Genomic DNA, 27,598 nt, shown 5'->3' on the forward strand with positions numbered 1-27,598 from the left:
GACCTGGGTTTGATCCCTGGGTTGGGAAGATCCCCTGGAAAAGGGAAAGGCTACCCACTCCGGTATTCTGGCCTGGAGAATTTCATGGACTGTATAGTCCATGGGGTCTCAAAGAGTCGGACACCAGTGAGTGAAACCATTCAAAGAACAGAAATGACAACTTCTAATCTTGAGGTAGGATGCCTTTGAAGTCCCAGGTTATTCATTTGAAGGTGACCCTCAGCAGTCCCTGGTTCCATGTCTCTACCCAACCTTGCAGGGTTTGCTCCCTTGTACCAGGAAACTGGCTTCCTTTCAACCCCTGGGCATGGCATTGCTTCCCTCCCAACCCAGCCCTTATTTGCTTCCTTCTACAGTAAAACCGGCAGAACTCTGGGGGCTGGGTGGCCTGTCTCTATCTGTCTCTGGCAGGCTTGGGAATTCAGATCCCGGGAATGGGACAAGAGTGCCATTCCCGAAGTCGCCACCAGGGACCCCACCCAGTCCTGCCTTGAACTCACATATTTAATTCCTGAATGCCACAAACATGGATTGCGTGGTTCCCAAGTCCCCAGCTGAGCTAGGCCTGCGGGGAAAGGAAAACAGCAGTGAGTCAAGCAGGGGCCGTGGGAGACAGACTCACAGCCAGGAAGACAGACTTTGACCCCAGACAGAGGAAAGGCTGGGCGGAAAGAGGCTGGGTCAGACCTGGGCTGTGTGCAAGGGCTGAGGTCCCTGAGTTGGGGCTAGTGGGTGAGGGCTTCTCGGAGGAGGAGGCCATGGGGGCAGGGTTGCTACCTCACCTAGTCCCAGTGAAGGAGAGGATCGGAGGCTTGGGAGAAAGCCTCCCACTGTTACAAAAGGAACTGTGGGGCCTTCCATGAGGGCCCTCTGCCCCACCCTGGTCTGCGGCGCCTTCCCAGATGCGAACCTCCCGCCTCGCTTAGACTGAACAACTCCATTTCCTTATTCCATTCGTGCCTTGCACACTTAATTGCACATTTTTTAACGCTTTAAGGCATAAATTCCTGCTCTTTCCCCATGGTCTTCCCTCTTGACCGCAGTAGAAAGCGAGCATTCTGTGTGCCCCGAATGAAGCACACTAGCTCTCTGTAGCTACGCTCTGCACACTCTCTCCCACTCCCCCCAACGCGCCTGAGCACCGGCGCTTCCAGATTTGCCGGCGACCTGGTTCGCACAACCCTCGCCCCCGCCCCTGCCTTGGCCTCCTCTGGGTCCAGGGCCTCCGCCCCGCCCCAGGCCCGCCCCCTCCCCGAGCGCCCATTGGTCACTGGGGCTGGCTGGTCCCGGGCCGGAGCTGTGATTGCGGCTCGCCGGTGTCAGTCCCTGAGCGAGCGCCGGTGGCGGGGCCGGGAGCCGGTCCGGTAGCCGGTCCGGTAGCCGCAGGTGGGGCTGCGGGCAGCGAGGGACCCAGCCCGGGAGCCCCCCAGGATGCCCCGCGGGGACTCGGAGCAGGTGCGCTACTGCGCGCGCTTCTCCTACCTCTGGCTCAAGTTCTCGCTCGTCATCTACTCCACGGTGTTCTGGGTGAGTGACCCCAGTCGGGCCCCGGGATGGGAGGGGGAGAACGCACTCCCTTGTTCACCCACACGATGCTCCGGGGGTGGGGGAATGCGGGTTGGGCTGGGTGCAGATTTGTCTGCTCCAGGGAGGGGGCAGAAGCGCACAACTGGATTCTCGTCCCACTTTCCTTGGGAACCAGGAAATTCTGGCTGCTCGAGCTTAGCCTGAATTTCAGCCGCCGAGTGGGGGTCCTTAGAGCTCGTTGGTAAGGACTACGACTAAGGAGCTCCGCGTGGCTCACCTGTGTGCACCTGACCAGCAGTTTGGTTCTAGAGTCCACCAGCCTGCGCTGGTGCGGTAGGCTGTGGTTAGCACGTTGGCCGCTCCCGCCCCGCCTGCCGGGTGTTACTGAGTTCGCCTCCCCATCATTCTGTGGAGCAGTGGTCAGGCTTTGTGGTCTGGGGTTGGGAGACCTGGACTCCTTATCCTGTCCCACTAGATACCTGCCGACGTCCCCGAGGATGCCTCCCCGTTGCGCCGCGGTTTCCTCTAGGGTGGAAGGAGGAAGCTTTGTGGGAGGTGTGGTCAGGCGGATTCCACCAGAAGTGTCCGAGGAGATCTCCAGCTGCTTTTAGGTGCTCAGAACTTTAAAAAGCCCCTGCACTTTGCCTTCTCTTCTCTCCTGTTGGGGGACAGGATGGTTGTGGTTGGACATGAACCAGCTTCGAATCCTGCCACTACCACTTTCCAGCTGAGTGATAGTGGGGAAGTTACTTCATCTCCTGAGGCCATGGTTTCCTCATCTGCCAATAGAAACAGAGATGATACTCAACTTTCAGAATTGTTGTGGGGATTAACTGAAACAGGTCAAGTCCATTGCTTAGTACAGGGACCAGCAAAGAGCTCAGAAAGTCTCAGCCATTGTTATTATTATGGACAGGGGAGCTGGCCCTCCTGGTAAGCTGACCCAATAGACTGGGTTTCGCTATGGAGATTTCAGACTGGGCTGGGCCCCCTCATAGAAATGAGGACTTCTTTCTACAGGCCAGTGCCAGCCCTGCCACTCTAGAATAGTTCCCCTGCCCCCAACATGCCACAGGGCAGACTTGCCCAGGTACCTGACACCCATCCCCTGCAAACACATGCAATGCACACTCTGGTCTCCTTCTCAACCTTCATTGAGTCTTTTCTTCTGGCGGGAACTGCTAGATCTGCCATCAGGTTTTCCTTGTGACCTCTCTATGGATGTGACCTTACCTGGTGTCCAGATCCAGATTCTCGATTTGTTCTGTTACTGACTCAATGGGAGATCTTGGGCAAGTCACTTCCCTGTTTGGGGCCTCAGAGCTGTGAATTGACTCACCCAGCTCCCAGTTCAGTTCTCTGACTCTATGTAATGAGCAAGAGTGATGAGCAGTATGTATGGGGGCTGGAGGATGTAGCACAGACTCACTGATGGATGGTCCAGGGAGGCAGAAGTGTTTTGTTTCGTTTTTTAATATTTATTATTTTGTATTTTGGCTGTGCCAGGTCTTAGTTGTGGCACGCAGGAACTTTAGTTGCCAACTGTTAGTTGCAGCATGTGGGATATAGTTCCTCAATCAGGGATCAAACCTGGGCCCCCTGCATTGGGAGTGTGGAGTCTTAGCCACTAGACCACCAGGGAAGTCCCAGGGGCAGACGGTTTTATGTGAAAGTGGGATGGGGATGATCTGAGCTGTCACTCAGTGATTCTCTCTCAAAGTTACACCAGAATCAACTCAGAATTTTAAAAACACTCTAGATGCCTGGGCCCTGGCATACATATTTATTTAAACTTATTTAACCTCCCCAAGTAAGTGTATAATAAGTGTTAAAAACTGCCAGGCTAGATGGTCTCATAGGCCCCTTGATTCTGATTCTGGGATTTTTTTGCCTGCTCCTTCTTTGTCTGGCCTCAGAAGCTCCTTCCCTGTAGGTCAGAGTTGGCAGGGAGAAGGCTAAAGTTGATGGGTGGGAAGATGGGGAAACAGGAGAAGACCAGGAGCCAGAAGGTGGGGTTACTTTTTTGGCTTCACCGCTTCTCTCAACGTTGTCATTGTCAGTCGCTAAATTGTGTCCGACTCTTTTTGACCCCATGGACCGCAGCATGCCAGGCCTCCCTGCCCCTCACCATCTCCTGGAGTTCACTCAAGTTCATGTCCATTGAATCAGTGATGCCATGCAACTGTCTCATCCTCTGCTGCCCTCTTCTCCTTTTGCCTTCAATCTTTCCCACCATCAAGGTCTTCCAATAAGTTGGCTGTTTGCATCAGGTGACCAAAGTATTGGAGCTTCAGCTTCAGTATCAGTCCTTCCAAAGAATAGTCAAGGTTGATTTCCCTTAAGATTGACAGGTTTGATCTCCTTGATGTCCAAGAGACTCTCAAGTCTTTTCCAATACCACAATTCGAAAGCATCAATTCTTTGGCACTCAGCCTTCTTTATGGTCCAACTCTCACATCCATACGTGACTAGTGAAAAGACCATAGCTTTGTCTCCTAATTTCTTTGCATCTCCATTTTTCCATCTACAAAATGGATAAGTGATATCCTGCCCCACACCTCACTGGATTGTTTTTAGGTTAGCCATGTGGGGAGAAGGTGACATGTGGACAAAGCAAGTGCTATAAAAAAGAGTCACACAGTTAAAACGAAACTTGAATTTTCAAGACCCTGCTTGCCACTGTCCCTGCAGTCTTAAGAAAAGACCACTCTGTGGCCCTTGCTCTGTCTCTTCTGGAGCAGGATGGGACTCAGAACTCAGAATCCTCCCTTTTCAGCCACCTGAGACTGACTTTAAAAATCTTTAACTTCCCATCTCTGGAGGTATTAGTGCTTAATAATCTCCTTATGCATGCCAAGAACCCAGCCACCTGCCAGGGCAACTTCAGGTGCCAGAATTTGACTTCAGGGTGGAGGCCCAGTTTAAGTGATTTGTCTTAGACTGGGTTTGTTGTTATTTGGAAACCATTACAGGAAAGCTTATTAGCTCAGTGCCATCCCTTGGGAGGAGCAGTGGGGCCAAGGGTTACTTGCTTTGTAAGCTCAAGGAGCTAACATTTTCATCTCAGTATCTAAGGACCTAAAAGTTTTACCATAGCTATGCACCTTCCGTAGGACTTTATGCGTTAAAACTTATTATCAAATAGGAAATGCAAGGACATTGTACAAAATTTAAATGTATGAAAGAGTAATCATCAGTTATAAGCCTTCCTCCATTCCCTCTCTGGTATGCCCTGTCCATAACTTTTGTGAGTTTCTTTAGTCTTCCTTTTTTTTTTGGCCTTGCCCTGTGGCATGTGGGATCTTAGTTCCCCAACCAGAGATCAGACCATGCCCCCTTTATTGGAAGCGTAGCATCTTAACCACTGGACTGCCAGGGAAGTCTCTGTTAGGAGTTTCTTGTGATTCTTTTCTGAGATACTATCCTAGGCACAAACATATGGATATGTTATATACTCTTTTTTTCCCCTTGCATAAAATAGCATTCTGGGCTTTCCAGGTGGCACTAGTGGTAAAGAACCTGACTGCCAATGCAGGAGACTTGATAGACATGGGTTCAATACCTGGGGCAGGAAGATCCCGAGGAGAAGGAAATGGCAACCCGCTCCAGTGTTCTTACCTGGGAAATCCCATGGACAGAGGAGCCTGGCGGGCTACAGTCCTTGGGGTTGCAGAGTCAGACATGACTGAACACACACACACAAAGTAGCATACTATACACAGTTCTGTCCTTACCTTTTCACTTAAATTTAAATCTGTGTGAATTGTGGAGCTCTGATGGGGCTGCCTCATTCTATTTGATGGCTGTGTAGAATTTACTGTGGGTGCATGCTAAGTCACTTCAGTTTGTGTCCAACTCTTTGTGACCCCATGGACTGTAGACCGCCAGGCTCCTCTGTCCATGGGATTCTCCAGGCATGAATACTGGAGTGGGCTGCCATGCCCTCCTCCAGGGTATCTTCCCGACCCAGGGATCAAACCCACATCTCTTTTGTCTCCTGCATTGGCAGACAGATTCTTTACCACTAAAGAATCTGGGCTGTCTGGGAAGCCCAGAATTCACTGTAGGCTATGCCAAAATATATTTCATCAGTCTCCAGCTTGGGGACTCAGGACTAAAGATTAAGGACCAATCTTTAATTACTGCAAATAGTGCATCTTTGAATGTGTCATTTTGCACATGTGTGTGTATGTCTGCAGGGTGATTTCTAGAAGTGGAATTGCTGGGTTAAAGGCTATATGAATACATAATATGCATATGGGAGTGCACTCATCTTAAGTGTATACAACTTAGTGAATTTTTACAAAGCGAACATCACTGTATAATCAGCCCCCAGGTCAACCAACAGAACTGTCAGCAGAACCAGAAACCCACCGTGTGTCCACTGCCAGTTGCTACCACCCCTCACCAGTAGTAATCACTATTGGGATGTCTAATAACACAGAACAGCTTTGCCTGTTTTTGTACGTGCATTAAAACTTTTGATTAATGTTGTTAAAACAGCCATACTAGAAGCTATAAGTATTATAAATTATTTATGTGTAATATTCTATTACTTTAAACTGATTCACTTTTTAAACTTAAATTTATTTCCCGTGTGACTTGCAGGATCTTAGTACCCCAACCACGGACTGAACTCGTGCCCTTGGCAGTGAAAGCGTGGAGTTCTAACCACTGGACTGCCAGGGAATTCCCTAACCTTAAATTTATTTTTAAAAGGAGGCTTTATATCACCACTTCCAACGGGGAAGGCTTCCTAAATGGTGCAGTGGTAAAAAATCCGCCTGCCAATGAGGGAGAAACAAGAGACTTGGGTTTGAGCCCTGAGTCAGGAAGATCCCTTGGCGGTCTACATGGCAACCCACCCCAGTATTCTTGCCTGGAAAAGTCAATGGAAGGAGGAACCTGACGGGCTACAATCCATGGGGTCACAAGAGTCAGATACGACTGAGCACACACACACACAACTGGGAACCAAAATTCCTCATCGAAAATAGCTGGTAACAGTGGCAGTAAATACAGTGCAGGGAACAAAATAACTGTATTAAATCCTAGCTAGATACTGTGTATGCTGGAGGCTGCGAACCTGAGGCTTGGCTGGGTTGTCCCAAAGGCAGGTTGGCAGATGTTTTGAGAAGTGTAAAGACAAACTGACACCGAAGCCGAGATTTGCTCCTTGACGAGATTGGAAGGATCAGAAGGGAAATGAGCAATGAAAACTTCTCTTAATCTGTGAGTCAATATGACCATGACCTTGAACCACTTACGAGATCTCTGTTGCCACGCCTGGGGGCCCTTTCATTGTTTTAGAGGGTGACCCCGGGGCTCAGACAGGGCATGTCTCGAGGTCACTCGGCACAGCTGGCACTAGCCTGCAGGTGTCCTCGTTTCCAGTTCAGTGAGAAGTGAGCTCATCCACAGCCTCTTGGAGCCTCCTCTTCCCACTGCACGGGTGAATCATTCTGACACATGTGCCCTCAGCCCACTGGGGACACGCCTCTAATTATAGCACCGACCACAGGGTATCCTAGAGATCCGTTTACATGACTTTTTCCTCGCTGGACTGTGGGCTCCTGGAGGTCAGGGGAGTAGCTCTTTCATATCCTCTTCCAGATACGGGTCTCAGGGCCGGGTACACAGTAGGTGCTCAGGAAAGGCTTGTTGCATGGGATGGCTGAGTCCCGACCTGTACCTTGGAAGCAGAGATTGGAGATATGGGCGCCCGGATCAGAGGCCAAACTGGGTGTGTAGCCAGCGGTGGTCAAGTTTGCTGATGCTTTGAATTTGCAAAGTGGGCTGGACTGATCATGGAGACACTGGCTGTCCAAAAAGCACCAAGCCTATCCCCTTACATGAGGTAGGGTTTTCGGTTGGGTAAGGGTGTCAGGGCTGAGCGGTGTCGATAATCGGGAAGGAAGTGGATGTGGATAGGTGGTGGAGGTTATAAATGCCGGAGGCAATATTAAGTCTTTCTTGTCCCTTCAAGGATGGGCCTCATTACCATAGTTCTTGTTACCCAAAGTTTAATGGTTAAGAGTGTGGACTCTGTACCAAGCTATCTGGGTTCAAATCTGGACTCTGACACTTACAGGTTGAGTGACATAGGCATTAACTTCCATCTGCCTCAGTCATCTTATCTGAAAAACGGGTGATACCAGAACCTACCTGAGAGTCCTGAGACCCTTAAATGGATTAATTATCGGAAGGGCTTAAAGCAATGCCTGCCACATGATAAACACTACACCAGCTACTTAAGAGTTAGCCATTCTTTCCCTGCCTTCCTTTCTATTCTTCTTGGTGCTCAAGAGCCATAGACTGAGAATTAGAAGGGCCCTTGAAGCCACCTCTAGTGTGAACTTTTCATTTTACTGAGAAGGAAACAGACCTGGAGAGGAGAAGCAAAGATTGGAAACCCCACAGCAAGTTAATGACAGACCCAGACCAGGACTTAGCCCCCGACTTCAGTTTCTTCATGGGGTCACCGTGACCTTTACCAGCAATGGTATCCCCCTTCCCCATCCCCCGATGGTCCCTCCACTTGTCAGGGTTCCAGGTATGAGTGGACAACAGCATTTCTGGAAGGAGCTAGGTACCTGGCCTCCCTCTTGAGCACAGCAGGAATTTTTAAGTTTTAAAAAGAGCTTTGTTTGTGCAAAAATAATATGTGGCACATAGTTGAAAAAGAATTCCAAGCAATTCAGGTAAGCACAGAGATGAAAATAAAAGTCACTTTCGATTCTATCACCAAAAGAACCATTATTGGGGTAAATACTCATTTGGACATCTCATTACACATTTGGGCGTGCGTGCTAAGTGACTTCAGTTGTGTCTGACTCTTTGCAACCCCATGGACTGTAGCCTGCCAGACTCCTCCGTCCATGGGATTCTCCAGGCAAGAATAGTGGAGTGGGTTGCCATGCCCTCCTCCAGGGGATCTTCCCAACCCAGGGATCGAACCCCCGTCTCTTATATCTCCTGCATTGGCAGTCAGGTTCTTTACCACTAACACCACTTGGGAAGCCCCTTCCTTATACATACATGTAGATATATATATATATATATTTTTTTTTTACTGTGTTTGATTGGGAAGTTCTATTTCCTTTTTGTTCTAGGCAAGCATTTCAAAGAGAAAATAGTGAAACTTAAGCAGAAAGTGAGGCAGCCTTCATAGTGAAGGTGGTCACCGTGCCTCATGGGCCCAGAGATGGCCTGGGGCTGGGCTCAGGCCTCAGGCCCAGGGAGGTCCCTCCCCTCCCCTAGCCGGGCCACAGGACCTTTACAATTCAGAGAATCCAGAAGGCAGCCCCTGAAGGAGTTTGGAGAATTTTCTAATGCCCTCATTTTCCAGATGAGCAAGTTCAGCCCCAAGAAAGTTTCTTTGTGCTTCTGTGGGTAAACCCACCTTTTCCTGTAAGAGAGGGGTTGTTTATGCTGCAGGACTGGGTTGGGACCTCACTGCTACCTTCGGTTGGTTGTTCTTGAGAAGCAGGAGTAACAGCCTGCCCTTCTCCTTCCCCCTGCCCAGTGCCTCTTCTCTCTGGGTGGCTCACAATGCCGACCTGGGGTAGGACTCAGAGTCAACCAGACTAGGGACTGATAATGAAATTTCTGGAGCAGCTGGCTCCAAATACAGGGGAAAGATGTCTTCTGGGTAAGCCTGGGCATGGGGGATTGAAAAGACAGACCTTTCCCAGAGAGCACCTCTGGATGTGAGTGGGTTGAAATCGACATCTTCATGGAAGGCAGGAGAGTCCAGTCTTGACACACCATTCCCTCCAGGGTGGGGACCATTTGTGTGCTTATTCAGTCAACAAAATAGTTATTTAATGCCTACTGTGTATACCAGGCACAGTGATAGTTAACCAGGAAACAACCGTGAACAAGACAGACTTGTCTGGAAGACAGACCACTAAATACACATAGCTGTGATAGGTGTTAAGGAGCAAATTAGGGAGGAAGTGGGGAAAGGTGAAATTTCCTGCTTTAAATGGAGTGGTCAAGGAAAGACTTTATGAGGGGCTCAAAGACTGAGAGGCTTCCCAGGTGGTTCAGTGGTAAAGAATCAGCCTGCCAGTGCTGGAGATGCAGAAGACATGGGTTTGATCCATGAGTTGGGAAGATCCCCTGCAGGAAAAAATGGCAGCCCACTCCAGTATTCTTACCTGGAAAATCCCATGAACGGAGGAGCCTGGCGGGCTACAGTCCATAGGGTCGCAAAGAATCGGACACGACTGAGCAACTGAACACGCATGCAAAGACTGAGAAGGAGCCAGCCACACAAAGGCCTGCAGAGAATATCTCAGATGGAGAGGACAGTAAGTGCACAGGCCCTGAGGTAGGCAAGTATGGTTGCAGCATATGAGGAAGCCTGAGAGGACCAAATTATGGGAGGAGAGACTGGTGGGAGTCTGGTCATATGAGGAGTCTGGGGTCTGAGTGACCTAGGGGGGAGGTTTCATTGTCAGGACTTCATGGCAGTACCATCTGGAGACATGGATCAAGTGCTGGTTCTGCTGTGACTCTGGGTAAAGAGCGGACTCCTGAGCCTGCTAGATGACTCATCTATGGATACTGTGGGGAGGATCCTGCAAGATGAGAGATGCGGAAGCTCCCAGCTCACTATAGGCCTGGTCCACGGAGGGATGGAGACTTACCTGGGGAGCCTTACAGAGCTCAAGGGAACTGGGACATTAGATGTGATAATTCTGGAACTTGTCTTATCAGTGGAGGTTACTTTCTGCTGGGGATGCTCTGCCTGCTTAGAGCAGATGGCTGTGGCTTTGCCCTTGGGTAGAAAAGTCTGACCCCTTGGGAGAACGTGTGGCTTCTTCTAGGAGCTGGGTCCTTCCTACCCTGGCTTTAATGGTGTACCAGTAGAGGCTCTGCACCATATGCTGAGCATGTGAGTCTAGCCTAACTAGAAGGTGCTGAGAACACCCAGATGGGAGAAGAGGGGATGGGAGAAGCACTTCTGGGAGCCTAGAGGCAGGGTCTGCCCTTGCCAGAGAATGTCAGACAGATGATGTCAACAGGGGCACTGTTCAGCTCCAGGCTGGGCCTTCTTGCCTAGGCCAAGAGGAGGAGAGACCAAGGAGCAGATTAGAAGAGAAGATGAAGAGGTCAGCCCACGAGGGAGATGGAAACTGAAATCAGGCAGCAGTGGCCAGCTGGAGATGGTGTGTGGTTTTCTGCCTTACTGTCTGGCTGTGACGGCAGAGGAGCCCTGGGGAGACTTCCAGGAGGTGGGATCTGGGCTGGAGGGGTGCAGAGGCCAGGCTGAAAGGAGTGGAGATGAGTTTCAGGAGGGGAGGGTGGGTCACTGCAGAATTGGATGCTTCTTGGGCCTGGTTGTTGAGGTCAGAAACACCCCCTGGGGGAACTAGGCCTGGAGGCCCAGCTCTAGGCAACTCGTTAGGAGAATGTGCGCTTCTTGTTTGATGGGTGGGGAGCAGGTCTGAATGACTGAGTGACTGTGGACAAGTCACGAGCAACTCTGTGCCTCAGTTTCTTGTCTGTGGAAATGAGGTAACCCTTGTACCTTGAACAGAACCAGGCTTGGGTGGGCAATGCCTCCAGAGCTCTTAGCAGGGTGTCTTGTGTAATAAGCATCAGCGTGGATGCTGGGAGAAGTGGCATCACTGGGTGGGAGCTAGGTGGCAGCTTACTGGGTGTTGGCAGAGAGGCTGGAGGGTGGGAGGAGCCTACACTTTGCACTTAGATCACTGAACTTGCACTTCACTTCTCTGGGTTCTCAGAACAACCCTGTAAGCTGGACACTCTTCCCCTTTTACAGCTGAGGGGACTGAGGCCTAGGGAGGGAGACATGACTGACACAACCCACTGTTTGCCTCCAACCCTGAGACCAGAGCTGTTTCACTGTGAAAATTGTACCTGTTGTGTTTTGTTTAATTCTTTCCAAAGGAGACTTTCTCACTAATGGAGATATTTGCATCCTAGTCTGCAGGGAAGTAAATATTTGCCCAGAGGGTAGAAGGAGGACAGCCTTGGCCTGGTCATTCTCAGAGCCCTCCCCTTCCTGTGGGAAAGCCCCTCCCAGATGTGGCGGGTGGCCTTGGACAAATCACAGGGCTCCCTGTGCTGTTTGCCATCCCTACCAGAAGATGGGCTGTATTGGGTTCAGTGCAGGGGGCTGCGGTCAGTTCCTGTGCATCCACTGAGAGGTGGGCACTGGGCCCAGAGAAGGGCGCATTGTGCTTGGTGGTGGGCAGAGGGCAGCCTCCAGCCTGCCCCATCACAGACCGGGACCAAGTACCTGGCTGGAGTGGAGTGGGGTGCTGGCTTCCGAGGCTGGCACGAATTTAGAGACTGGGTCACTTCCTGAGGTCAAAAAACAGGACCTTTTAGGCCATTGGATCTGTGAGGCCTCCATCTCGCGGATTTCACAAGTACATGTGTCTAAGATCCATCTTCACAGCTGATTCCATGGGTCTGGGTTGGGGCCCAGGCACCTATAATTTTTAAACTTCCCCAGACAATTCTAAGGAGCCGCTGGAGTAAAATCTGCAGCTCATGGTAGTGTCTGTGAGGGGATTCTGGTGGAGTGGCCTGGTTTCCAAGCTGACTTTCTCACTAGCTGAATCCTGACTGACTTGCTGAACATTTTCCCAACCTCGCTGACCATCTGGACAGTGTCTGTGGGCTGGGGAAGTCGGTGTGCCTGTTTGGGGGAAGCTCACTGGGAGGGAGCTGTCCTGGAAGTGGAGGGAGCATGCTAGGCAGGCATGGACAAGTTGTCGGGGTGGGGGGTGTTGGCAGCACCCAGTTGGGGCTGGTGGAGGTTTGTAGAGACCACCAGCCTTGGCATGTGGGTGACTGTGTGGAGGCTGGGCTTCTCTGGGGATCTAGATGTATCTGGTTGTGGGTGGGTATTCATAGTTCTAGAATTCTGTTTTCCTTTTGTTATCTTTACAACATCCCTTTATCTACTTTAAAGGCAATGCTTCTCTGTAGTTAACTTTGTAACTTGAAGATGTTTCTATAGAACCAGACTTGAAGTTTCTTGAGTCAGGGATTCATGCACTTAGAGGGTGAACTGTGATCATTTCTCCCCTTCAATTATGTTTCCAGTTTGAGAACAGCTGATCTGTCGGCATTGTGTTGGAAGGCTGACTGTGATCTGCTGAGTATCAGTGACCTAAAGTAATGACCCTACAGGGGAGGTGTGGCAAGGAGGGGAAGCAGAGTTTCAGATGGCTGTGATGAACCTGCTTGGGGTCACTGTAATGGCCCAGTTAGTGGAAGGATGAGGACTTGACTTCTGACTCTGACCATGAGCTCTGTAGTGGGTTGAATGGTTCCCTCCCCCCTACCCCCAACAACAACATAAAAGATATGTTCATGTCGCAGAACTTGTGAATGTGGCCTTATTTGGGAAAAGGATCTTTGCAGATATAATTGGGCTCAGAATCTTGTGATGAAGTCACCCTGGATTGACTGAACGTGGCTTAAACTGAAATGACAAGCATCCTTGTAAGAGAAAGGCAGAGGGAGCTTTGAGGCAGAAGAGAAGACAGACACGCCGAAGGGAAAGCCGTGTGAATGCAGAGGCCAAGGAATGCCTGGAGTCACCCACAGAAGCTGGAAGAGGTGAGAGAGGATATTCCCCTGGACCCTCTGGAGGAGGCATGGCCCTGCCGCACCTTGGTTTCGGGCTTCTGGCCTCCAGAATTTTGAGAGAATGCGTTTCTGTTGTTCTAAGCCCTTTGTGGTAATTTGCTGTGGCAGCCCAGAGAACCAGTGCAAGCCCTTTCTGCTTCGCAGGGTTGTCTGGCTAGGGAGGGGTCCAGTTGAGTAAGGGCTTGAAAATTCCTTTCCCTTCTGCAGGTGCTGAATGCGGAGAAGGGGTGGGGCGGGGGGAGGAGCCTGGCTGGCCAGGTGGAAGGCCCATAGCCCCACCCCCCTGGGCCCCCGCTCCTCACGAAGCCCCGCCCCTCAAGCGGCCCGGCTCCACGCAGGCCCCGCCCCTTTCCAGCCTCTGCCCACGCAGATCGAAGGCTGTGCTCTACAACTGATTTCTCAAGGGTTTTTCCTCTGCGAGGAAAGCCTGATAGAAAGAGGTTAAAGCATGGGAAGGGAGTACAAGTTAGCTCTCAGGAAGGGCTTCTGATTCTGAAAATAGTTAAATCTAAGTTGCTTGCCGAGTGGGGCTGTGAAACACCTGCTGTTCCCGTACAACCTCTCAGAACAGGAGTGTCACCCATCCCTTGGGGCGTTTAGGATGTGGTGGAGTTCCAGTTGGGCGAACTTCGAAGGGCCATGGAGAGCATCTGGTGTAGCAACATCTTCCTTCCGGAGCAGAGGGAACTGAGACCAGACCACACAGAAAGTGCCTCTGGTTCGAATACCTCCATTCAGAGGGGACAATGGGAACTGCTTAGTGATTTCACCCCAGTGACTTCCTCTCTCGCTGGCATTATTGGTGTCCTCCCCTGTAAACGGGCCTGCTGCTGCACCTGCTGCAGAGGCCTGATGTGTGACCTGCCACAGACTGGCCTTCTCTGCAGAGCTAGAAAGAACTCAGGCAGCGGGAACTCTGTACATGCCTCTGACCTGGTTCTCTTCAGCCTTTGACGAGGGAGCTCTATTTGCCTGACCCTATGCTGGGTGGGGGGACAGATGATCGAGTCGTGTCCCTGTCCCTTGAGAGGCTGGCACTCACTGCGTCCTAGCAGTGTGCACAGGACAGCGGCAGACGTTCTGTGATTGGGGTGGAGCCGGCCAGCAGCTCCCAGGAGGCTCCTGCTGATGGGGAGGCTTTTGGGGAGGCTTAGTCAGCAGTGGAGACTTGGGTTCTGGGCGGAAGCAGCCACTTGACTCTTTCCATCCTGGAGAGGAGGTAGGCTTAGCATCAGAGCAGAAAGAAGAGGAGGACAGGAGTTGTTCAGGGTCCCACAGTCCTGAGACAGGAGTGGCCCTGTTTTTGTCTTCCTTTTCCACTGCAGTCTCCTTTGGTGCTCACCTTACTTAGAATTAAGCTTTCCCTTTGCAATTAGAAAACCCCCCTTGTCTGCCCTCTGTCTAATCTTGTTGTGCCTTGTGCTTCCTCCTCTTTTGTCTTTTTAATTTTTATTCCAGCTTTATTGAGATATGATTGACAAACAGGACTGTATATGTTTAAGGTGTACATAATGATTTGATAGTGGTTTGAATTAAATCATGAAATGATTATCACAGTAACTTTAGTTACCATCATCTTATATATCAATAGATATAAAATTAAAGAAATAAAAAAGAAAAATGTTTCCTCGTGATGAGAATGCTTAGGACTTACTCTTTAAAAAGTTTCACGTATGACATACAGTAGTGTTAATTATATTTATCATATACTAAATTACATTTCTTGGAGAAGGCAGTGGCCACCCACTCCAGTACTCTTGCCTGGAAAATCCCATGAACAGAGGAGCCTGTTAGGCTGCAGTCCATGGGGTTGCAAAGAGTCAGACATGACTGAGCAACTTCCCTTTCACTTTTCACTTTCATGCATTGGAGAAGGAAATGGCAACCCACTCCAGTGTTCTTGCCTGGAGAATCCCAGGGACGGGGGAGCCTCGTGGGCTGCCGTCTATGGGGTCACACAGAGTCGGACACGACTGAAGTGACTTAGCAGCAAATTACATTTCTAGTATTAATTTACCTTTTAACTGGGCATGTGGGATCTTAAGTTCCCTGACCAGGGATTGAAGCTGTGTCCCCTGCAGTGGAAGTGAGGAGTCTTAACCCCTGGATTGCCAGGGAAGACTCTTGTCTTTTAAAAGCTAACAATGAATGAGCCCTTCCTATGTGCTAGACTATTGATTCCTAGACATTCTTTCCTTTAATCCTCCAGCAACCCTAAGAGCAGTTTTAGGGTTATTGCCCCATTCTACAGTGAGGTAAAGAGAGGCTCAGAGAGGTTAGGGAACTTGCAAGTAAATGCAAAGCCTTACTCTCTCTCTTCTGGCAAACTTCTCGATGCCTTCCTGTCCCAGGTATTTGTCCTTAGGAGGAGAACACTTTTAAGGGAGGTGGGCTGTTTGGGGATGAGTTGTTTGTTCTTTGGTTCTATCCTTTAGTCACTCATTTAACATTTCCTAGACATACAGGAGGTACTTGGGGGCTTCCCAAGTGGCACTAGTAGTAAAGAACCTGCCTGCCAGTGTAAGAGACGTGGGTTCGATCCCTGGGTCGGGAAGATCCTCCGGAGGAGGCATGGCAATCCATTCCAGTATTCTTGCCTGGAGAATGCCATGGACAGAGAAGCCTGGTGGGCTACAGTCCATAGGGTCGCACAGAGTCAGACACAACTGAAACAACTTAGCTTGCACACGTGCATGCAGGCATACAGGGGCTGTCAGATTCTCCCGAAGGTGCTGCTAGAGGAGAAAGGGCACTGGAGTGGGGGCTGACTTTCTGGGGAGGGACCCTGGGCTCCTCAGGGAGATGGGTTGACTGCCCCACTCTGTGGAAAGGGCAGGGGCAGCCCTGAAGTGGCCCAGGGCACCTGGGCCAGTCCCCTTCAGGCTGTAGGCTCTCTGGAGCTACAGGAAGGGAGAAATGGAGACTTCAGAAACATCACTGTCCTTCAGAAACAGGTTTTAAAAAATTTTTCTTTTAGGAGAGGATGTGCCAGGGTGTGAGAACTCTTTGTTCCCAATGAGAAAAGGCAGCTTGCCATGGAGAGAGCACTGGCTTTGGGAGTCTGGAGGCCTGGGTCACAGCTGCTGACCGAAGGCTAATGTGCTGTGTGACCTTGTGGGAGTGACTGCTTCTCTTTGGGCCTCAGATGCCATCTGCCAAATAAGAGAAGGGGACTGGAACAGCACCATCTCCTTAGTGCTGGTGGTCCACAGTGATTTTAGGTGCTTCTTGGAGGGACATTTTAAAATTTAATACGTGTGTATTAGGTGTAATGTGTATTAAAGAAAATAATTAGTACCTCAGATTTATGATTTCATAGATGTAGATTAGGTTAGGTCAGGACCGTATTTATCTTAGTAAGAAAAGTCAGTCAATTTAAAGAAAAATTGTGGCATTTCCCAATCAGGTGTAGGCACTTACTAGTCTTTGTATCTGCTGAACCTTAAAGAAAGAATGGGGATTCTCATTATGTGTTACAGCACTTGACAAAGGAACTTCCGCTTCTCGCTGAGTCCTTTGAGTGACCATTAGACAGGTATTATCATTCCTTTTGGAGCGGCACTAGTGGTAAAGAGGGCTTCCCTAGTAGCTCAGCTGGTAAAGAATCTGCCTGCAAGGCAGGAGACCCTGGTTCAATTCCTGGGTGGGGAAGTTCCCCTGTATAAGCTACCCATTCCAGTATTCCTGGGCTTCCCTGGTGGCTCAAACGGTAAAGAATCCACCTGTAATGCGGGAGACCTGGGTTTGATCCCTGGGTTGGGAAGATCTCCTGGAGGAGGGCTTGGCAGTGCACTCCGGTATTCTTGTCTGAAGAATCCCCATGGACAGAGGAGCCTGGGGGCTACAGTCCATGGGGTCACAAAGAGTCAGACGTGACAGCGTGTGCATACACACACATCATTCCTATTTAGCAGCAGAGTCAGCTGACTCTCCAAGAGGAAAGTGGTCTATCCAAGGTCACACAGCTCCTAAGTGGGCTCAGCTGGCACATGCTCTTTGCCAGTCCCACCAGCCCAGCCTCAGGGAGCGCAGTTCACATGGCCTTTACCTCCTCCCATGGCTGGCACCGGCTGACCTCGTATTGTTGGTTTCCCATGTGCATCTTCTCTGTTCCTAACTTCCTTAAAGCAGAGAAGGATGCAATGGAAGGTGACGAGGGACCCTCTCTGTCCCTTCCTCCAGGCTTTTCCCCCAAGCATAGGGAGGAGCATGTCCCACAGCCCCGGGTGCTGTTTTCCTGTGTTCTTGCTGGATGGGTAATAGGCAGGTTCCCATCACAGCCAGTATTTAGTCCTGGTTGGCAGTTAGTGGAACATCTGGTGAGGGCATTAATTCCAGGCCAGAGGAGGCTGCGGGCCCTGAGCCCTCGTAGAGCCAGCCCCTGGCTGTGGCCACTGAGACCTCCCAGGCCAAAGGGAGACTCAGACTGTGAACAGATCTTCTCTTAGAAGAAATGGAACTTGGACCTTGCTTGCCGCTTCAATATTTTTATTGTAAAAAAATTTTTTAAACATAAAAAAGGTGAAAGAATGATAGTGAATACCCATATGCCTGCTTTGCTGTGCTATGCTTAGTCACTCAGTCGTGTCTGACTCTTTGGGGTCCCGTGGACCAACCTGCCAGGCTCCTCTGTCCGTGAGATTCTCCAGGCAAGAATACTGGAGTAGGTTGCCATTTCCTTCTCCAGGGGATCTTCCTGACCCAGGGATTGAACGCAGATCTTCTGCATTGCAGGCAGATTCTTTACCAGCTGAGGTACACGGAAGCCATATATGCCCAACTGCTGCTGCTGCTAAGTCTCTTCAGTCGTGTCTGACTCTGTGTGACCCCATAGACGGCAGCCCACCAGGCTCCCCTGTCGCTGGGATTCTCCAGGCAAGAACACTGGAGTGGGTTGCCATTTCCTTCTCCAATGCAGGAAAGTGAAAAGTGAAAGGGAAGTCACTCGGTCGTGTCCGACTCTTCCCAACCCCATGGACTGCAGCCCACCAGGCTCCTCCATCCATGGGACTTTCCAGGCAAGAGTACTGAAGTGGGTTGCCATTGCCTTCTCCGATATATGCCCACTCAGTTCAGTCAGTTCAGTCGCTCAGTCGTGTCTGACACTTTGCAACCCCATGACTTGCAGCACTCCAGGCCTCCCTGTCCATCACCAACCCCCAGAGTTCACCCAGACTCATATCCATTGAGTCAGTGATGCCATCCAGCCATCTCATCCTCTGTTATCCCCTTCTCCTCCTGCCGCCAATCCCTCCCAACATCAGAGTCTTTTCCAATGAGTCAACTCTTCGCATGAAGTGGCCAAAGTACTGGAGTTTCAGCTTTAGCATCATTCCTTCCAAAGAAATCCCAGGGCTGATCTCCTTCAGAATGGACTGGTTGGATCTCCTTGCAGTCCAAGGGACTCTCAAGAGTCTTCTCCAACACCACAGTTCAAAAGCATCAATTCTTCAAAGCTCAGCTTTCTTCACAGTCCAACTCTCACATCCATACATGACCACAGGAAAAACCATAGCCTTGACTAGACGGACCTTTGTTGGCAAAGTAATGTCTCTGCTTATGAATATGCTATTTAGGTTGGTCATAACTTTCCTTCCAAGGAGTAAGTGTCTTTTAATTTCATGGCTGCAGTCACCATCTGCAATGATTTTGGAGCCCAAAAAAACAAAGTCTGACACGGTTTCCACTGTTTCTCCATCTATCTTGCATGACCACTAGCCAGAATCAATGATTTTACACATGTGGCAATGTCAGAATAAGTGGCAGACAGTTCACCCCAGATATCCAGGATGCATCTCCTTTAAAAAAAATGTCCTTGGATATGGCCACAACACCATCATCATGCCTAATAAAAAAACAAGTCCATGTGAAAACTTCGCTAGTTGTCCTTAAGATGTTTCTCACAGTGCATTAGAAAAAATAATCAGGATCTAGCATTACATTGGATCTCATTTTGACAAAAAAGGTCCCAGTGCATCTGAAACACAAGAGGTGATCTCTGAGGCCCTGAATGATATAGATTCTGGAGTCCCAGGGAAGATGATCATGTGCTACTTGCCCACATTTGCCTAATCCACCAAGAACTACTAGGGCCTGGCTTAGGGAAATTCAGAAAGTGGAGAAGGAGGGGCCTCCCTGGTGATCTGGTAGCTAAGACTCCGAGTTCCCAAAGCAGGGAGCCTGGGTTCAATCCCTGGTCAGGAAACTCGATCCCACATGCTGCAATTGAGTTTGAATGCCACACCTAAAGATCCTGCTCGACGCAATGAAGATCGACGATCCTGAGTGCCACAACTAAGACCCAGTACAGCCAAATAAATAAATATTTTTTTTAAAAGAAAGAAAGTGGAGAGGGAGAGGCTTGCTAGGCCTGGATATCCATGTGGATCTGCCAGCTCTGCCTGCACGAGCCCTCTTCCTGCCTCTTCCTGTTGGAAGGAGAACTGCTCAGTGGCTGGAGCCTAGACACCGGACTCCCTGAGTCCCATCCCTTCACCCCCGCCCCAGTCAACAGTGGCACGTGCTGGGTCCTGTGCCAGGTGCTGTGGGGCGGTGTTCTGAAGAGCTGTGAGACCCGGGTCTGGCTGCCTGCAGTCTGCAGGGACACCCCATAGATGCTCTGTTTGCAGATAACCAGCGTGTATGGATGTGTGGGGTGGAGCCTCTTTGTTCCGTGGCTTGGCTGCTTGGGGTCTGGTTGGGGTGGAGTGGGAGAACCCTCTGTGTAAGATGGAAAGCACTAAATCAATAGTATCTAATTAGCCGTGACAGGGAAATGAACTTTGAAAAAAAAAATTGAAACCCATAGAAAATTTGAAAGAGGAATTCAAAGAATACCTGTATGTTATTATTAGCATCTTGTTTTAATCTCTCTCTCCCTATCTTTCTTCCCCCTTCTCTCTCAATACTTGTTTTTTTGTTGTTGTTTTTTTTTTTTTGACTGCAGCTTTTGTGACCACAGCTTTACATACCCCAGCAAGCAGCTTTCCAAAAGGGGCATTTTTCCACATGCTGCCATTGTCCATCTGAAAACAAATTACCATTAGATAGACCATCTATGCCGTCCATATCCAGATTTCCCTCCTTGTTCACCAAATGTCTTTTGTAGTGAATATTTTACCCAATCTAGGTCCACATGTTTTGGCTGTGATGTGTCTCTTTCATCTCCCCTAACCTAGACTCTCTTCACTGCTTTTGATTCCTTTGAAGCCTCCAGGCCCTTGTTCTGTAGAACATCAGCATTCTGGATTTACTTTATGATCTGGTAATTAGGTTCAGGCCATACATTTCGAACTGTGGTGCTGGAGAAGACTCTTGAGAGTCCCCTGGGTAGCAAGGAGATCAAACCAGTCAATCCTAAAGGAAATCAACCCTGAATACTCTTTGGAAGGACTGATGCTGAAGCTGAAGCTCCAATACTTTGGCCACTTGATGTGAAGAGCTGACTCATTGGAAAAGACCCTGATGCTGGGAAAGATTAAGGGCAGGAGGGGAAAGGAGGAACAGAAAATGAGATGGTTGGATGGCATCACTGACTCAATGGACATGAGTTTGAGGAAACTTCGGGAGATAGTGAAGGACAGGGAAGCCTGGTGTGCTGCAATCCCTGGGGTCACAAAGAGTCAAACGTGACTTAGTGACTGAAAAACAACAATATAAATTTCCCGTATGAGTTCTGCACAGAGTGTGTGGGAGGTATAGGAGGTGTGATGCTCGGCCACTCAGCTGCTCTCCATGCCAGGCTGGACCCCCAGCTCTCTCCATTGCAAGCATGCATTTCCCCGTGATAACGAATGCCTAAGCTGTGGGTGACACCTGAGGCTGTGTGAATATTCTGTCTACCAAATAACTTTTGAAAGCAAATCTGAGCATGGGACTCCCTGCTTAAATTATGTCAGTGATCTTCCTTCAGAATATGTCCAGTCTGCCTGCTCCTTGCTACCTGCACATGCCCGTCCTGGTCCAGGCCACCATCACCTAGCATCTAGGTTGCCGCAGTAGATTCCTGACCATTCCGATTCCATATCTCCATCCCCCAGTTCTCAGCACAGCAGTTTCAGAGTAACTCATTTAAAAATCAAAGTCAGATCAGATCACTCCTCTGCAAACTTGGAGTGCCTCTCGCCCACTCAGAGCAAAAGTCAGAGTCCTCTCAATAGCTTCAAAGGTTCCGCCTGCTCTGCAGCCCACACCCCTGCCCTCTCACCTCCTCCCCTCCGCTGTCCCCACGATCGGGCTGAAGCAGCTATTCTCTGAACACATGGGCACATTCCAAGGTCTTGGTAGCTGCCTGGATGTTCACCTGTGTATCCGTGTGGATGGTAGAGAGCCCCCTACCCCTTCACGTCTTCACTCCAATATCACTCCCCCTGGCTGTGGTATTGAAAATGCCAGCCCCCTCCATCAGCCTTCCTGGCCTCCTTTCCTGTTTCTGTCTTCATAGCCCTCATAACCAAGACATACCATATACTTTTTTATTTATTTATTTCTCCCCAACTGGAACATGAGCTCCCCCATAGCTGAGACTTTTGTGTTTGGTTGGTTAACTGCTAGCTGGCCCAAGTCCCCATCCTGCACTCCACTCCTTTTTTTTTTCTTGATGTGGAGCATTTTTAAAGTCTTAATTAAATTTGTTACAGTATTGCTTCTGTCTTATGTTTTGGTTTTTTTGGCCAAGAGGCATATGGGATCTTAGCTCCTCAACCAGGGCTCAAGCCCACACCCTCACACCCCCTGCATTGGAAGATGAAGTCTTAACCACTGGACCACCAGGGAAGCCCTCCACACCCTGTTCTTAACAGCTGCTCCCAAAGTGTGCTCCAGGAATCCTTTGTGGGTGGAGCCTTTTCAGGGGATCTGTGAAGTCAAAATTATTTTCGTGGTAATACTAGGATGCTATTTGCTTTCCTGCTGTCATCCTGTCAGGATTGCCCAGGGGAATTTCAAGGACATATGATGGTGATGTGGCAGCAAATTGAGTGAGGAGCAGCTTCAAGAATCTTCCAGCTCTTCTCATCAGCCAGATATTTACATTTGCAAAAATGTAAAGCGCATGCCACCCTTCCTCTTGCAATTTTTTGGGAAAATTTTTAACAAAAAATATGCTATTTATGTTAACATGTAAATCTATTACAGTTATTTCTAAATTAGTTAATAAATATTTAAAATAGGTCTTTTAATTTCTTATATAGTAAATGATCGATAGATATAATCCCCCAAAACAGAAACTCTAGGGTCCTCAGAAGTTTTTAAGAGTAAAAATGAATCCTGAGACCAAAAACTTAGAGAATCACTGGCCTACACAACCTGTCAGTAAAGAGAGATCAAAGAAATGAATGAACTTTTTGGTTTAGGCTGAGAGACTTTGCCATGGTGGTCTGACTCCTGAGCTCTTCCTCCATCTCCTGTCTGCCTCTTCTCGGTTCTAACTATGCTGACCTGCTTTCCTCGTGGCACCTTCATGGGCATCTAAAATTCCTTATCCATTTCAGAAATTCTTGCTTGTCCATTACATTCATCAAATGGAACTCAGTTCACACTCACCTCTCCCAGGAGACCTTCCTTGATCTCACTGGTATTGCCCGTGATTTAGTGTCTCCTCCTATCTAGCTCTTCTGCACACTCAGTTACCTCTCCCTCAGTGTTCCCCATTTCTGTTGCATTTGTTGGTATACAGCTATGTCTTACCAGACTGAGCTTCTTGAGGGCAGAAACTAGATCTTACCTTTTAATGTCCAGTGCCTGGTACATACTAGGCACTTTCTAAAATATGTATTGAATCAGTGAGTGATGCCTTGGAATTCAGAATTGGGGCTCCCTTTCTTCTGATTTACCCTTGGACAAAAGTGCCTCTAAAGGGGGCATGGTTTCTGGCATCTGATTTGAGTCTTGAAATGTCAGGGTGAGAACAGTGCTTCATCTTCACTCAGAAGTAACATTTACTGAGCACCTACTGGGTGCTGGGAACTTTTGCATGGTATCTTGTTTCAGGGGCACTGTGGTTCATTGGGCCATTGTGAACTGGCTTGAGCTCTAATCACTTTTCATATGGCTTCTGTGGGGATAACATGGTCTGGGAGCTAAGCTAAACTTCCTGTGGACTTCTGGGACTAATGCATTTGCATTATATATGCAGACTGTGAGGTTGTTGAAGTCAAAGATGGTGTGCTAGGTGTGTTGCTGGGTCCTGCTACCATGCCCTGTATGCAGTAGGTAGTAAATAGCTGGAATAATTTGTTCAATGGGCATAGTTAGTACTGGAAATAACAGTACAATGAGGGCTTCCCATTGGTGATTTCATAGGTGATCATAAGTGGAGAGAGATCTCTATGGCTGGAGTGATCCAGGAAGGCTTCCCAGGGGAGGAGTCTTTGAGCTGAACTTTGGAGGACAGGTGTTAGCCCCTCTCATTTCTGTTATTTCCAAAAACAGCTGGTCTCCTTTCCGTGGCTGCTGTGGGAGGCAGTGCCGGAGTCGTACGCCTTGATCAGGCTGGAGTGGGAAGGATATCTCTGTTCCCTGTAGGACCTACTCATGCAGAAGTGTGGCATCTCCTGGCCAGGTGGGAAAGCAAGGGCGGACCCATGGAGAAGGACTCAGTAGCAGAAAAGACTTTGGACCACCATGGTCTGCTGATGGCTGGGGTTCTTGCGAGGGCTGTCTGGGCATGGGTTTCCTGGAGCAATGAAGGGATCCTAGGGCTTGTGGCCAAACACCTCCCTTTTTGAGCAGGGAAATTGAGGCCCAGAGAGGGGAAGGGGCTTGCCCAAGGTCACATGGGAATTAGTGACAGAATTGGGATTAAAGTTCAGGCCTCCCCTCTCATCACCCTCCCCCAACCCTCAGCGCTCCTTGTAATGTATGATGCTGCCTCTTTTTCCCTTTGACCTCTTTGGAGTCATAAGCCTTTGAAGTGGGGGACCTTTGGGTCCCCAGGGGTAAATCCTGTGCTGTCTCAGGGAAGAATGGGGAATTCCTGGCCCAGTTCCTGGTGGGCAGGTGTAGATTCTGGGACCTGAACTGGAGGCCATTGTTGAGGACAAAGTCCACTTGTCACTTCTGTGAGCCTGTGGCTGCTTTTAAAATGTCTGAGTAAACGGGAGACTTGGGCCATCTTAGTCACTCCTGCCAGCGGCCTGCCGCTATGAGCGAGGAGCCTGAGCCATGTGGGACAGAGGACAAAGGAATGGGGACCAGCAGTGGTTTGGCACAGAATGTACTCCTGAGTGTACCCCAGCAGGAGGCACTGTACCTGGGCTGAGACCTGGGGAGATTATCACCCAGGTGCCATGGTAATACAGCGCCGGGAGGTGGGTCTGACTTTCCTGGTGCTGACCTGTGGACAGTAGAGAGGAGGGGGATCCAGAGAGGACAGGGAAAAGAAAAACCAGGGAGAAGTGTATGTTGGGTAGAGGTGATGTGTTCTTGGCTCTCCTTTGCCCCTTGGCTGTTTCTGTTTTCAGATTAACCAGATAAGTCATCTTGTTAGTATTATTTTTAAATGGAGGTTCCTCTGGGAAATCTGCTCTTATTCACCATAATGAATTAGGTTTACCTGCCTCAGGTCTTGATAACATAAGACACCTATCTTTCTGAGCACCTCGATTCTCTTTTTAATGTGAGTTTTCAGGACTGTAAGTCATTTTATCCTGAAGCCTCAGAGTACTCTGGAGCGGGATCATTAGCTTCTTCTTTGGGTTTATAGGCATCTAACGCAATAGCGTTTCTCAGATTCATTCCTCCGGTAGATCTGGCGGCTGGTTCCTGTGTTGGTGGAACGTCCAGTAGTGTGAAGTCAAACTCCTGTGCAGGCTCAGCTCCAATGGACCTGCTCTCATTTCCCAGGAGGAAGACACTGCCAGGCCTCTTGTTTCAGAATATTTTCCCCAGCTGTTTGTTATACCATTCCCCGTCTGCCTGCCCCTGAACGCTTCTCAGAGTCCAGCCTCCATCAGATCTTAACCTCCAGTGCTTCATTTGTTTGTGATTAGACATTCCACTCTGCTCCTGCTGGGTTGAGTAGTTGGGGCTTGCAAACCTCCCAGCATAGCTCTTTCACAGCCTGGAATGTGCTGTGTGCTTGTTTTTTATTATTATTAGTCTTTTTTATTATTAGTCTTTTTTTTTATTATTATTATAGGAATGTGGAAGATCATTTAGAGAGAGAAAGTGACAAGGCAGACCTCAAAAAAAAACTTCACAATACAGAGAACAGATATGTGTGTGGGTCTTTTATCTTTTTAATTTTTATTTTATATCAGAGTATAGTTGATTTACAGTGTTGTGTTAGTTTCAGGTGTACAGCAAAGTGATTCAGTGATATTCATTCTTTTTCAGATTCTTTTCCATTATAAGTTATTTAAGAATATTGAGTAGAGTTCCCTGTGCTATAGTGAGTCCATGTTGATTATTTTTCATATAGTAATGTGTATATGCAGGCTTCCCACAGACGCTTCTGGTAAAGAACCCTCCTGCCAATGCAGGAGACGTGAGAGACACAGGTTCAATTCCTGGGTCAGGAAGGTCCCCTAGAGGAGGGCATGGCAGCCCACTCCAGTGTCCAGATTCTCCAGTGCCTGGAGAATCCCATGGACAGAGGAGCCTGGTGGGCTGTGATCCATAGAGTTGCAAAGAGCTGGACATGACTGAAGTAACTCAGCACGTGCACACATGCACAAATGTGTATATGTTAATCCCAGACTCCTAATTTATCATGCAGGATGGAGTGTTTGTAACTGTTGGTGATAAGAGGGTAGCAAAGCAGGGTGTTATGTCCACTTTGCTTCTTAGAGAGAAGGCCATGTTTCCCACCCCGGGCCGAACTGGAGAGGCAGGCCTGGGAAATACTTCAGGAAGTTTCTCCCCGAATCTGTCTAGACAGCTATGGGAAAGCTTGAGGGCAGTGGAGACCACTGTTGTTAGAGAGGTCATAATAAAGATGATATAAATAAAGAAGGAATAAACCATGCTATGGGCAGGAAAACCTGGTAAAGGTGTCGATTTTCTCCGAAGGAATCTATAGATTCAATGTGATTCCAGTCAAACCTCAGGAGATTTTTTTCAAGGAAGTTGATAAGATGATTCTAAAATACATACACAAGAGTCAAGGTCTAAGAATATCCAGGACGCTTCAGAAGAAGGCAGGAAGGAGGGGCGTGGGCTTGCAGATGCCACAGTGATATTATAAAACTGTAGTCACTATGGAAGGGAGGTTTGTTTAGAGACAGACTGACTGATGGGAGAGACTGGGAGCCAGAAAGAGACCTAGGCATGTGTAGAACCTCAGTGTAAGACAGCAGAGTTGTAGCAGATCCATGGGGACAGGAGGACTAGTTAATAAGTGGTACCTGTTACATTCTAAACAAAAGCAGATTGTCAGAAAATGTCATGGACCAAGGGTTGCAGTTAAGCAAGTTCTCTGCATGGATGTCAAGGTTTTTTTTGTTTTGTTTTGTGTTTTAAGAAGAAGTTCAGGGTCAAGGCAGAGTTGACAGCAGAGTATCGGTGACAAAGACCAGGGGCCGGCTCTTCTGCTGGCAGGAGTAGTCTGCTGCTGCTTCCTCCAGGGCTGGCTTTGCCTTGGGCTTGAGAGGAGCCCTGTTCCTCCCGCACAGACTGCCTGAATTTAGCGCTGGGGCCCAGTCAATGGCACCACGTCCAGGGCCCCAGAGCTTAGAATACTGCCCTGTCATTCTGGAGGTGGGTCTGGCACCCTCCTGGGAGACAGAATGAGCCCTAGATCAGTTTGGGTTGGGAGCTCTGGATCTGGTCTGTCCTGCTTTTCGTAGTGGCAAGAGAAGTGGGGTGGCAGGAGCTGAGCTTTCTTGGGGAAAGTGAGATAAGAGATTGCTTTCTCTTGGATGCAAGTCAGTGAATATAAACTTCCTAGTGGTAGGGTGATTAGGGCACATGACTCTTAGATAAGGATGGTCTCTACATCAGAAAGGAGCAAGGCAGGAATGGTAAGGGGCAGCATCCAAGGAGAACTGCTCTGGAGCTGTGCTGTCCGGCACAGTGACCACCAGCTACCCCTGTCACATCTAAACTGTCTTAAATGAAGTAAAATGAAAAATCTGGGCTTCCCTGGTGACTCAGTGGTAAAGAATCTGCCTGCCAATGCAGGAGACACAGGTTCAGTCCCGGGGTTGGGAAGATCTCCTGGAGAAGGAAATGGCAATCCACTCCAGTATTCTTGCCTGAAAAATCTCATGAACGGAGGAGCCTGGGAGGCTATAGTCCGTGGGGTCACAAAAGAGCTGGACATGATTTAGCAACTAAACAATAACAACAAAATGAAAAATTCAGCTTTCCGGGCACACAAGCCATGTTTCAAGAGCTTGGTAGATCCATATGGCTAGTGACTAACCACACTGGATGTTACCATCATCATAGAAGATTCTGTTGGGAGCACTGCTCTGCTACCGGCACCTTTGTA

At 49.0% G+C, this 27,598-nt stretch overlaps 1 protein-coding gene across 7 annotated transcripts in view; it reads left to right on the forward strand.

Moving 5' to 3' along the window:
* The first annotated feature begins 1,292 nt into the window (after positions 1-1,292).
* The window catches only part of TSPAN15 (tetraspanin 15), a 54,598-nt gene continuing 28,292 nt past the window's right edge, over positions 1,293-27,598 (forward strand). For 2 of the 7 annotated variants that reach the window (XM_025284659.3, XM_025284657.3), the window contains exon 1: positions 1,294-1,527. In XM_025284659.3, coding sequence (XP_025140444.1) covers positions 1,432-1,527 — 96 coding nt within the window. In that variant the 5' untranslated portion in view covers positions 1,294-1,431. Of the gene's footprint in view, positions 1,528-12,922; positions 13,135-27,598 lie in introns of those variants that run through there. The other 5 variants (XM_025284655.3, XM_025284656.3, XM_025284658.3 and 2 more) reach the window with 5 other exon arrangements.

Source organism: Bubalus bubalis, chromosome 4 (genome assembly GCF_019923935.1).
Source record: "Bubalus bubalis isolate 160015118507 breed Murrah chromosome 4, NDDB_SH_1, whole genome shotgun sequence".
Classification (NCBI taxonomy): Eukaryota; Metazoa; Chordata; class Mammalia; order Artiodactyla; family Bovidae; genus Bubalus; species Bubalus bubalis.